Source organism: Kryptolebias marmoratus, linkage group LG2 (assembly GCF_001649575.2).
Source record: "Kryptolebias marmoratus isolate JLee-2015 linkage group LG2, ASM164957v2, whole genome shotgun sequence".
NCBI classification, from domain to species: Eukaryota; Metazoa; Chordata; class Actinopteri; order Cyprinodontiformes; family Rivulidae; genus Kryptolebias; species Kryptolebias marmoratus.
The window spans coordinates 29918717-29932135 of NC_051431.1; the positions used below are offsets into that span (position 1 = coordinate 29918717).

The following is a 13419-nucleotide window of genomic DNA, read 5'->3' on the forward strand; positions in this document are numbered from 1 at the left end:
TAAGCATCTGTTCAGTGCTAGAATAGGTTCAGAATCACCTGGTGACATCGTAATATAGAGCTATGTATCATCTGCATAGTTATGGTAACTAATGTTATTACTTGTTATAATCTGGGCTAGTGGGAGCATGTAGATATTAAGTAGAAGGGGTCCCAGGATTGAACCTTGGGGTACTCCGCATGTGACTTCTGTTCGCTCTGAAGAGAAGTTGCCTATTGATACAAAGAAGTTTCTGTTGTTTAGGTAGGATTTGAACCAGCTGAGTGCTGTGTCTAAGAGTCCGATCCAGCTCTCCAGTCGCTCTAATAATATATCATGGTCAACAGTGTCAAATGCTGCGATAAGGTCCAGTAGAACCAACACTGTTGTTCTTCCATAGTCTGTATTTATGTGGACATCATTGAACACTTTGACGAGGGCAGTCTCAGGGCTGTAGTGAGCACGGAAACCAGACTGAAAGATGTCAAAGCGGTTGGTCGTTGTTAATAAGCTATTTAACTGTTGAAATACAGCTTTTTCAATAATTTTGTTGATGAATGGGATTCCTGAAATGCTGCGTAAAAATTTCCATCTAGACTTTTAAAAAACAGGCGCATGTACGTAACATAGCAAAACAATCTTACAAAACCAGATGCCTTTTGCATAATGAATGTAGAAAACACAAAATGAGAAACAAAACATTCTTAAGAGACAATTGTTTTTACAAGGTGTGGTGCTGGCCAGAGGGGGTTTCTGGAAGAACTGACAATATTTACGGTACAATTGCTCACAAAAAAAAAAAGTTCTGTAATTCGCATGCTGCCAGAGGGGTGTTTTTTTTGCCTTTTTGTATGCCCAATCCAGTGGCATGGCTATGCCAAGACCCATCCATTCAAATAGCCTACATTTACCCTTTCAAAATTTTTCTTGCTTTGGTGAAACTTAAATTATTTATTGAAAAAACATGGAATGAGATGCTTCTAGGCCAGCTGTTCTCAATCCTGGTATTTGTACTTTTAAAAAACAACACATATTTCAGTATACAGACATTGAGAAAACAATGACAAACTAAGCAAAGGTATTGGGCAAAAGTTTAGAGATTTAATATTAGTTAATGTTGAGTTCTTTCAAACTGGTATGTTGTTTTTGAGAAGGAGTTGTTTTAAAGGTCTGGAAAACAATGAAAACACATTTTGCAGGCAAAAAAATGACCAAACTATCCTTTTTTTTTGCTGGCATAAAGTATGACAGGCCATTTTAGAATATAATCAAATGACTCTCCTATTTATAATTACTGCTTTAGATATCAATAACAGCATTTCTCCTAGCCCCAATAACTATATTACCTTTCAGATATCAGATGACTTTCTTCTAATCCACAGCCAACATTTCACTGTTATCTTTTGCTGTAAATTTACAGTTAAGTATTGCAAATTTTAACAATAAAGTATCATACTCTCCTTCCAGTATGTTACTATAAAAGCATTGCAGGTAATATGAGTAGTTTTGGCTCTAGTTTGGAAGTTACTATATTTTTCTGAATTTGTGTTAATTTGTGATGTCATCATATAACTACTACACTACTGCTGCTTTGATCCTTACAGTAGTTTTACAATAATATACCACAAATTTCCCTGTAAATGCACTGCATTATACTGTATTTTCTGAATATGTGGTAACTTAGGATAAGTTATTTATTTCATATTTTTATACATTTTTGAACATAAACAGTAAAATGTTCATATAAAACCTAATTTAAGATGATCGCCACAACAAAATTGGCAAAACCTTAGCCAGATTTGAAGAGACTGAGTTAAACGTGTGGCTGAGAGTCATCTTCTACACATAATCCAGGAGCTAACATATCTCATGAGATTTCACCTGAGATCACACTTATAAATAACATTATGTATAATGTCATTTGACCAAAACAAAAGAATCTCATGACTTTCTCATCATAGGATGATCTAATTTTAAACTTTGTTATGAAAGGCATTGGGTTATATGGATTCCTTCTGGGAATTCTAGGCCTTTATTTTTTAGCATGTTTTGTTTTCTTATTTTCATAAGAGATACAACAAAAAAAAATGAAGGATCAATAGTTAAGTGTCCTTCCTCCATGTGTCCTTCTTCCATGTGTCCTTCCTCCAGATAAAGATATTTTTAAGTGTTTTGTCTCCCCACTTGGACATCCGAGTTCCAAATTCAGCTAGACTTTTATGCTTAATTGACAGTTCTTCTCGTCTTGTTGTTTAGTTGTAGCACAATTTCATGTCACATGTTTAATTGTTTATACCTGCTGAAATAAATGATTTCACTATATGCAATTTTTTTATCATTATTGTTCAACTGTGGGCATCTAGACACAGTGTGCATCAAACAAAAGCTAACTGTTGTCACTGGTTTTAGAAATAAAAACTAGACAAAAGCAGATAATTACAAGGACTTGGTCCATCACACAGTCAGTTTTGCAAAAAGATTGAGTTATACTTGTAAAATGAATGAGCTATGATGTAGATTTATTTAAATTTTATAAAAATTCTGATTATTTTAAAGACTTTTTCAACATTTCTTAGCATTCACTTAACCTTTCTCTGTGTGTTTTAATAGGCATTTCTGTGACTAATCATTTAACACCTGACCTGTGTTATTTCTTTTCAGAGCTGAGCTTACACAAGATGCATAAGTATGGGTATCCTTTGGTTTATTGAGAATTCACAAAAGTGTTCCCGAGTACTAAGATTTTGTGGACAACACTGTTGATGTGGATGTTTAAAATTGTAGAAAATATTGCAACAATAAATGGTATTGTGCTCTCATAAACTACATTCTTCAATTCTTGGATAATACTATAATCATATAAATATAGTTAAGTATATGTGATCTAAAACACAATTACTACAATACGATAAAACACAATTACAGAATCTGCAGTACATAAATGATAACAGCTCTGCCAATTATACAACATTTGGTCCTTTTTACAGTAACCTAATGCCCACATCGATACCTGTACAATATCTTTTTTATTTTTCTTTCTTTTTTTTCTGTAGCACACTGATAGCATTGTTCACAGTACAGATAGCTACAACAGCTCTGCATGTAAGTTTCCATAAAATTACAGGGAAATGGATAACAGTTATCCTGCAATTATCTTAAACATTAATCTCCCTATAACATATGGCATCATGACCTTCAGATATCTATGATTAATACGAACATTGTTGTTATCTGAAATAGAATTCTTGTAGAAACTCATCTTTTAGATATCTACAATCCCATTGTTACTAGTTATAGGTTTTACCAGAAATATTTTTCTGGATTGTAATATTTATGGTTTTGCTTATGGGGTGTGTGTATGTGTGTGTGTCTGTGCAGCTGGTGATGATGCAGAAACTTTTGCTTAAGACATATTTCTTTGGTTGTCTTTTAGGAACTCTAGAACTCTACAGGTAGAAGCTGAAAACAAGTAAATAATAAAAAACAAGTAAATAATAAAAGTAATAAAAGAACTGTCTCATCTTTAATTTTATTTCTTTAGAGATTAAAATATTATTTGTTTCTAAATAACTCACTCTCCGGAGATGTACAGCAACACTGTGGTTAGCCCTTTTGGCTCACAGTTAAAAGATTTGCTCTACAGTTAAAAACTAAGCTCTACAGCCACTAACTGTCCCTTTCTCCAGCTGCACGGGTTAATGTCCTTGTCAACTAAATCATCTTTGCAAGTTGATTTTACATGTACTGTATTTTACGTGTGTTTGTGCATGTGTGTAAGGTTGTTTGTGTCATCTGTCCAAGATATAGATTTTTCTTGATGAGGACAGCTGTAGTGTGTGTTTATCAGGATGGTTACTATAACTCAAGAAAAGGGCCTTCAGTATTTTGTGTGATAGTTCACAACAGAACACACAGCAAACTGAGCTTAGACTAACACAACAAAAAAACCTCTGTTTAACTCATTAATTCTTACATTACACAACAATAAGTTAATTATTGATTAAGGGAAGGTAAAGGCAGGATTTTTTTTTGTGCATGCAAAACAAATCAAAAGTACTGATAGAATAAGTAATTTCTTTCTGACATTAACAGACATATATGACCTCTGAAGTGAATCTGCTGTAATAGTTAAATAAAAATGCAACTCCCACTTCTGAGGAGCAGTGAAAGCAGCATAATTATTAGTTATAAGTAAAAATCATCTGGAAACAAAGATGATGAGAGGGATATATTTTTTCCCCCGTTTCTGAACTAAAGAAAGCAGGTACTTATCTTTCTGTAAATCTAAATCATGCAGTGAGTAAGATACTTTCAACCTAGAAGTCCTCACAAAACCTCTCTAGGTAGCGTGTTTTTTGGACGAGAGGGGAAATTTTTAGCAAGATAATAATTTTGAACAACCAAATGCATGCCATCAAGCAATCCTCTTAAATATAAAAAAAAATACTTTTTTTTCCATCCAATGGAATAAATATATTTAACAAAAAAAAATGCTGACAGAAAAGCAAGGACTTACTAAGCAAGGAAAAGGCAAGGAGGCAAGCCGGGACAGTGCATACCAGCAATGAACCAGTGGAGATGAAATGCAAGGGAATAGAGGATGATGAGGAAGTTGGATACAAGTAACTGATTACAAACTGGGAACAGGTATGGATGGGTGTGGCAGGTTGAGATGGAAAAATACTGAGGGAGAAGGTGGCTGATGGCACAGGGAGAAACACAAGAAGAGACTGAGTAATTCAGTGGTGTCCAATCCTGTTCCTGGAGGGCCACTATCCTGCATGTTTTAGTTGTCTCTCTGCTTTGACAAACCTGATTTGAAAGACTGAATGATTAACAGGCTGCTGCAGAACTTGAAGACCTGCCGAAAAGCAGGGAAACATCTAAAACATGCAGGACCCTCCAGGACCAGGATTGGACACCACTGCCTAAACACAAAAAAGAATCACAATGAAACAAAAACAGTAAACACACACAAAAAAAAACTGTCACAAAAATAACCAGAAAACCCAAGGATTGCAATCAAATGTTTACAATCCATTATAAAATTAACATAAAATGAGAAAGAATTAAGCTAATAATGTTCTTCCGATGCTTTGTTATTAAAAATTGACATTTAGCTGGGAACACCAATTTTCTGACATTGTCTTCCCAGTCTCATTTTTACTTGTAAAGCATCAGTAATTGTTAGTTTTGGATAAACCATGTCATAGACATAATTTGCTGCTTTTAAATCAGTTATTCACAGCTGGAAAACGATCAACAGAGGCACTTTAACCGTCTGATAAAATAATATCAGTGGGACTGATGCTTTTTTCATAGATTTGATACCACTGTGAGAATGAGGCCAAATCTAATTTCCAAACAAGAAGAAAAATATAGTTTCTGTTCCATTCACCTTCAAATTGAACAGATTTTTGCTGTAGCGATGATGAAAGGCCTGAGAAGACAAAAGATAAAAGAAGATTAAATATTGTCACTATGATGCCTTCAAACAGGTTGTCACCCTGTCCAACCTGAAACCAGCTCACCACACGACACCTACCCTGTGTATTGTCATGCAGAGTTGGGTGTTTTGGCAAAACCAGACTGAACTATGTCTGTGTTGTGGAAATGACTGTCTCTGATGATCTGTACTCTGCTTCATCTCCTCTCACAGGAATGAAGAAAGGGAGTGAGCCATGTTAGAGAGGAGAGTTTTAATATTCTAACAGGAATTCTTCTCAGGTTTACCCTTTCTTGTGTCCCACAGGATGGCAGGGCTCATCTGTAGTTGTCCTTGGTACATGTTGTTTTGTACCTAAGTCCTTCACCTGAGTGTTTAAACTACTCACTGCCTAAGTCTTGTTATTGTCAAGAAACATGATTGAGATATTTCAGCTCATCAACCTGCAAGATCCTGAGTTTATTATAGGATTATGATGATAATCCAGAACTGTTTTACACAAGTTCTTAAAAATTATTCTTACTTGGAAAAATAAAAAGACAAAAGAGTGACAATTTTTACAAATATATATTTTCCCTTACTTCTTAAGTTTGGCAGCAGATATCATAGCTGAGCTAATAATGCATGTTTTTTAATTTACCCAACCTACAAAATCCTGTTCCTGACTTTTGAAAACAGCATTTGTTTTACCTCTGTTGAAAGGTGGTGATCCTACAGCATTAAACAGTTACAGGCACATCTCAAAGCTTTGTGTTTTAGTTTTTTTTTTTTTGAAAATTATTAAACAGATTAAGGACCACTTATGCGTTAATAAAATTTTATCACCTCATCAGTCTGGTTTTAGAAAAAAAAACAGCATACTTGAAGCCAAATATTACTGTGCTGTCCTTTTTTTATAGATCTGTCCAGTGCTTTTGACACGCTTTTGAACATAGGGTTTACCCTCAAGGCTATGATTTGGTTTTTAAACTATTTATTGGGTGATAGACCGTGTGTGCAGTATGGTGGTCAGACATCAGGTCCCTGGAAATCTCCAAAGGAGTCCAAGAAGGGTCAATTTCAGGACCAATGCTCTTTATATCAGTGACCTAGGTCACGCTCTCACTGATGGTTCTGTGCACTTTTGCACAAATAATTCAGTTATTTACTGCCATGCAAACACAGTTGCTCTTGTTGTCTTTCAGCAGTTGCAGTCTGCTTTTGAATGTTTTCAGTACCAGCTTTTAAAACTCATTGTCCCAACTTAATGCTAAATGCCAATTAGAAAAAGGTATATTATTTTCCAAAATTAAAAAGCTGCCATCTGCCCTTCCTGCTGTTACCACCACAGAGGGGCCATCTTTTGGCTTTGTTGTGTCAAATAAACATCTTTGAATAACAATCAATGAAGACTTATCTTTTAAGGTCCACACTGACAATCTGCTAAAGACGCTTAAGTTAAAATTGGAGTTCTTTATTCAGCATAAGTGTTGTTTCTCATTTTGTTCCTAGAAACAGCTGGTTTCTGCCACCTTCTTGGCTGTCATAGACTATGGCAATATTGTGTATATGACCACCTCTGCCAGTTCCTTACACCTGACGGATGTTGTCTACCATGGAGCTTTGAGATTCATTACAGGCAGTACACCTCTAACTCATCATTACACTTTATCTTCTCTGGTTAATTGGTCATTGTTACAAATTGTAGCCATTTTAGTTAAACCTTGAAAAAAAAGTTCTGCACAGTCCTATTGTAAGCTGTCAGATTCAAATTATGTTGTTGTGAATGACTGACTTCAAATGTTTAAATTATTTGTAAATATACATTCAGTGATTACTCTAAAAGTTTCACTAAAATCTGTCCAGTTTTAATAAATATTTTGTTAATAAGCAGATAGAGTTGACTCCAACAGTTAATCCCAAAGTTTTAAGCAATGATCCCACAGAATGAGTAGCACTTGGACTACGTGTTGTAAATGGCTCTAATCTACCACCACACCAAATGTTTCTTTAGTATCTGTAAAATTGACTGAATTATACCCATTTGAAGATTTTCTAAGATGAATTGGCTGAGGGAAGCATCTTGAATTGGGTTGGCTCTGAAATCAGTTGTAGATGTACATCCAATTACTTGTCATAAAAGTTTTGATAAACTCTGTCCTCTGTTTCATAGAATATTTTAGCTGACAGAGTTGACTTCAAATAGTTCATGTCAAAATTTTAAACAAAGATCTCGTGCAATCTGATTGTGCTCATAATATATGCTGGGGATCAATCTGAGCTACTACCACAGAGGAAACCTTTAAAAACTGAGTAAGTTGTAGCCATCTTTTAATATTTTCAAGGTCAGTTGGTTGTGAGAGCCATCTTAAACACAAAAGTTACTCTGTTGTAGATGTATGACCAATAATTAAGTCAATAAGTTTATTTAAAATTCGTCAAGCAGTTGATTTTTTTGGTCACAGGCACACAAACAGACGTATGTATCAGACTCTGGCAAAAACATCTTTTCACCAGACGATAACAAAAAAAAATATTGGGGTTTTTGTATTTTCTTTTCCACTTTTCACCAAAACAAACTTTTAGTTGTAGTTCAGTGTTTGTCCTCAGCCACCTAACTCTTAATATTTATACGTTCTCAGTGCGAGACATAACCTGGGGGCATAACCTGTACAACACAGCATAATTAGTGGCTCATTGAGGTAACTAGAGATTTTGTTTGGGACCTTTAGTATTATGAAGCTGCTTCATTTCTTACCTTGGTCTATCACTGTGGCAACTTATGCTGAAACCTAACCTGCTCTGGAGAATGTTACGGTACTGGAGAGATTACACCTGTTGATACATTGCCGCTCAACCAATCAGTACCCTTAAAAACAAAGGTGTGTAACCATGTGAGACTCTTGTTTTTTCTTTTATCTTTCCTGCAATGTACTGGAGACCTGTTCACCTGCTGACTGCTGGAGAGAGGCACCATGTTTCATGTAACCATGAACACCATTCTATCAGCTGAATGCCTGTTAGGGTTTTCCCTAAAGAGTGTATATTGATAGACCTCTGATGTGAACAGGGACCAGCTTCCCTGTAGGCTGGTTTTAAGTTTTAAGTCTGGTCCCAAAAATACAACATGGCAGCTCCCATAAACCAAATTCCTGCAGGCTTCAATTTCCAACAACGAGATGAGGCAGGGACACTTGGTCTATCAGTATAATATATCTATTGTTTTCCATCATACATCAAGTAGGTTTTCGACTTTGTCTATAATGAACATCCTTGGCCTGCTTTCAAAGAATCTAGTTAACTGAAATCGAAGCATATTTTATCATGACTAACTGAGCCATCAACAAAGATAAAAAAATACAAAAAAATGTTCTTTCACAATTTGACCTAGCTTTTTCAAGAGGCAGTACTACAGTTACAGGCAGACATTTTCATTCACTCATTATGGGCATGGGTATAACTGAGCTGTTCTTTTGCCAAGGTGCAATGATTATACAACACACATCATTTTACAATTATTTTAAAGCAAGAATTAGGAGCACAATTTTGAATTTATTATAGATTTTTTTCTAAACCACACAGGGTCAAAATTATACATACGGGATCACATATAGTAGCCTATATACATATGGGATATTTAGATAAATGTCCCTCAGTGAGTTGTACCTTGACTTCAGGCTTTTTGTACCCATTAACAAGCTTCTGACATCCTTCTGGCTGATATTTGACGACTCTTCTTGGCAGAATTGGTAGAGTTAATTTAAGCTGGTAAGGCAGCGGGTGATATGTATTCCTTCAAAGAATGCTAGGCCTTTAATGAATCAAGTAAAAGCAATGTGTTTGTGCTTTGGGGAGTTTTTAGGCCTGAGTCATCTCGGAGCCACTGAGGTAACTTTTTCTTGTTTTCAGTGCTTGTTGTGGACAAACTAGTCGGACCAAAACTCCATGCTCACCATGAATGCTTCATTCTTTTCACCTTTGGACCCATTCCTGTTTCAGGTCTCACTTACGGAAAATGTATACATATTTGAGAGAAATTCTTCCGAAACTGGAAAAGTGGCCTCTTGCCTCCAGGCGTTCAACTTTTGGGAAGGGGAGGAGGCTGCTAATGACCAACGAACTTCGGGGGAGTGACCCACGAAGAGGGGGGCAAGAAGTTGGGGGCGGCTCGGTGATATAAGTAGTTCTGCCACCCCTGTTTTTGGACAACATCGCTCTCCATCTGAGAGTCGGGACCACAAGCTTGTTCTTCAGCGTCCTCCTTCTCCTCGTGCTCCTGCTCGTGCTCCTGCTCCTGCTCCTCGGCTCCGTCCGGTCGGGTTGTCCCGGGGCGCTTCGGCTCTGTTCCGCAGACATCATGGCACCTGTCCTCCCGGTCACAGTGCTGCTCGCTGCAGCTCTCCTGCTAACTGCGACATCAGCCGACATCAACGAGACGTGAGTGTTTCAAAACTACTGCTGCTGCGTGCTGGTGCAGGGTTAGAAGTCAAACTAACCTACTGCAAGTGAGCCCGAGATGAGAAACATGACAAACTTTGTAAGTGTTGGGTAATTCATGTTGCCGTGGTGTCACAGGGAGCCGGAAGAGACCAGCTGATGGCCTCAAGCACTCACACAGATGTGTGTGCATGTGTAAATAGGACTTGAATTGTGACTTTCTATAAAAGTCAATATTAAGACTTTCAGAGACATCATTGTGAGTTTTAATGTCATAATTACAAGATACAAAGTCATAAATATGAGTATTAAAGTCATTATTATGACTTAAAGTCAATGATATGAAATTTAAAGTCATAATAAAGACTTAAAAAAAAAGCCATATTTATGAATTTGATATGTATTAATATGACTTTCAATAAAAGACATTATTAAGATTTTCAAATGCACAATTATGAGTTTTAATGTCATAATTCATTACTTACGGTGGCCCTGAAGTGCAAACCACAACAACATTTACGAAGCACACAAACAAAAAACGAAGCACACAAACAAAAAACAGAAACGCAATTACAATAACAAACCGGAAAAGGTAGGTCCCAGTTGGAGACCTGATTGGACGACACCACATTTGAACCGGAAGTTTTTCTGGTTTTAGCGCGTTTGTTGAAAATATGAATGTTATCAGTAATCATTTCTTGGAGCCTCTTGCCACAACTCCTAAAAAAGTTTGGTGACTCCTCAACCAGCTCTTTTCCACAGTTTGGGCAATACATGGTGCTGTGACTGTCCTCCCACCTACCGAAACGTTGATAGAGCAAAAGTCCAAACTTCCGTTTCAAAAGTGGTGTCGTCCAATCAGCGATTACTCAGGTCTCCCACTGGGACCTACCTCTTCCTGTTTGTTAATGTAATTGCGTTTCTGTTTTGTTTTTTTGTATGTGTGTTTCATTTTTTGTTTGTGTGCTTTGTTAATGTTGTTGTGGTTTGCGCTTCAGGGCCACGGTAATTATTAGGTCACTTAAAAACATGAAAGACCGCTTGTGTCAACAAGCAGGTCCTTCAGTTGGAGGCCAGAGGACTCCTGAAGCAGCTGACAGATACAGGGTGGCCAGAAGGGCTGCAGCTTCTGTGGTTGTGGATGCAAAAACTCTGGTGTGAGAGGAATTTGAGGAAGCCATATTGAAGGACTTTCGATTGGACTCAGGGATGTTGTGGCAAACTGTTGGGCAACTCAGAAAGGGAAAACAGGCCCCATCCCAGGCTGTGCTTGGTTTGGGTAAGCTTATATTTGAAGCTCGTTAGAGGCAGCAGCGAAGACGGTGAGTCTCAGGGAGAAAGCACCCCCATCCTCCATCCGATCCCCCCCCCCCTGTTCTGATGGAGGCCCAAAAAATCTACAGGAAGAAGAAAGAGGCGTAAAAGGTGAAGGAAGTTTAGTGGTGACAAAACAACAACAACATTAACAACAACAATAAAACAGCAAAAGTGGGTATGGAGTAATGAGATTTGTATTATTTAGCGTGTTTGGATTTTATAGTTAGGGTGTAGTGTAGTGTGTTTAATCAGTTTCAGTGTGTTTGAGTCAAACCAATGAGGCGATGTTTGAACATGGAGCTCCAGGTTCTGTTTGAGGGGGAGGACCCAGAGATGATGGCCTCAGCCTAGCACTGCACTCAGAATCAGTTCAGTAAAGCAATAAATTATGTCTTATACCAACACTGAGAGAGCTAACAAGTTATACTCAACATAAAAGTCTAATACAAATGCTAATACCCAGCTAATGTTAGCCAGGCAGTTAACCAGACTCTGCGACGTGCTACTCCATTCACCGTACGGTCCAAGGGAAAGCTGTTGGTGTAACAAAGAGTGCCACAAAATGGTTACAGCATAAAAAGGGGACCTATTAAGCAAAATTCAGTTTTTGCATGTTTTTGTACTTCCGTTTGGGTATCTACTGCTTTTAGAAAAAGTCCAAGCAAAAAAAAAAATCTACCCAGCCGTTTTTTGACAATAAGTAAGTGTTTTCTGGTGTCTGCAAAACGACCTGTTTCAAAAACCTCAGAATTGTTTCGTCACAATTCTTGTTACTTAGCAACCCCAAGCTGAGCCCAGCCCCTCACCTAGCAACCGAAGTGTAGCTCCACCCACTTCATTACAAGTAGACCATTGCATTAGTTCTGCTGGTTTTACCGCTGTACAATGTCTGCTGGAAAAGGAAAATGTTTTGTTGTCGGCTGCAATATAGAACATGTGTTCATGCATGAAAACAGTCACAGAGAACAGAGCTGTGTGGCTTCATTTTATTCTTGATGGCAATGTCCCCGCAATATTGCCAAAGAAAGTTGTAGTTTGAACTGCTCATCTGTTCCAGAAACACATCTCTGGTAAAGTCACAGCAGGTTTGTTTAAACCAGGGATAGGCAATCTTGATCCTCAAGGGCCACTATCCTGCATGTTTTACTTCTTTCTCTGCTCCAGCACATCTGATTCAGTGGTTAAATCACCTCTTCATGTTCTGCAGAAGCCTGTTAATCAGCCATTGATTCAAATCAGGTGTGTTGGAGAAGGGAAACAAGTAAAATATACAGGATAGTGGCCCTTGAGAACCAGGATTGCCCACCCCTGGTCTAAACTAACATTAGAACTATGGTATTAACAGAGAAGAAAAGGTGGAAAAAAAACCCAAAAACTGATCTTTACCAGGTGGCCGTCCGGATACTTTTCAGATTTGGACCTGCTGATTGCTGCTGTCTGACTCGACTAATGTTGGTTCTGACCGCTAAGTGCCCCTGTCTCAAAGTCAATCCTCAGAGTTTGAATTAATAACTATATAAATGTGTGTTAGATCCACAGCATTTAATCCTTCAGGGAGTTTTTATGTTTTGAGATGGGACACTGAGTTGGGGGGCGTGGCCAACAGCAGCTTATTTGCATAATAGTGGTGTAGCCCTAAAACCGCTCATTCTGAAATGAGCACAAAACAGGCAGAACTGATCAGGTGAAATCTCAATATCTGAGGATGATTTTGTGTATTAAATGTAATGAACATGTGTTCTATAGCCCACAGGCCTATCCTGACTTGTTCAAGGAAGCAAAATAGGTCCCCTTTAAAAGAGTCGGAATCAAGAATCGTTAGGAACCAGAATTAAAACAAGGAATCGGAAACAGAATCGTTTAAATTAAAACGATGCCCAACCCTTATTGTGAGGCTGTCATGGTTGATACATTTCTTTAGTGTCCCATGGAGGACTGGGAGAACACCTGTGGAATGGCAGACTGGGTTGTTGATTCCAAGTTTTAAAAGGGGGACCAGAGAGTGTTTTAACTATTAAAACCTGCTCTGCCAGCTCAGTGACCTTCATCGATAACCTTGGGATCTATTGGCAGCGCTTTCACCTCTTTGGAAAAAGTGGACGCAATCTTAACAAACATGGGATAAAGCTGCTTGCTGCAAACATTTTCTACTTTGTCAACAAGAACAACACAGAAGAACAGGCTCAAGGATGTATGATGAGGAAGGAACCCTCCGCTTATCAGAAGCAAAGTGTCCCAAAACAAACGGATAAAACATCGAC

At 37.7% G+C, this 13419-nt stretch overlaps 1 protein-coding gene across 1 annotated transcript in view; it reads left to right on the forward strand.

Annotated features, from left to right (window-relative positions):
* Positions 1-9596: 9596 nt before the first annotated feature.
* Positions 9597-13419, forward strand: part of LOC108246340 (alpha-2-macroglobulin) — a 45718-nt gene continuing 41895 nt past the window's right edge. The window contains exon 1 of the mRNA XM_017433815.3: positions 9597-9841. Within this exon, the coding sequence (XP_017289304.1) occupies positions 9762-9841 (80 nt within the window). The 5' untranslated portion in view covers positions 9597-9761. The remainder of the gene's footprint in view (positions 9842-13419) is intronic.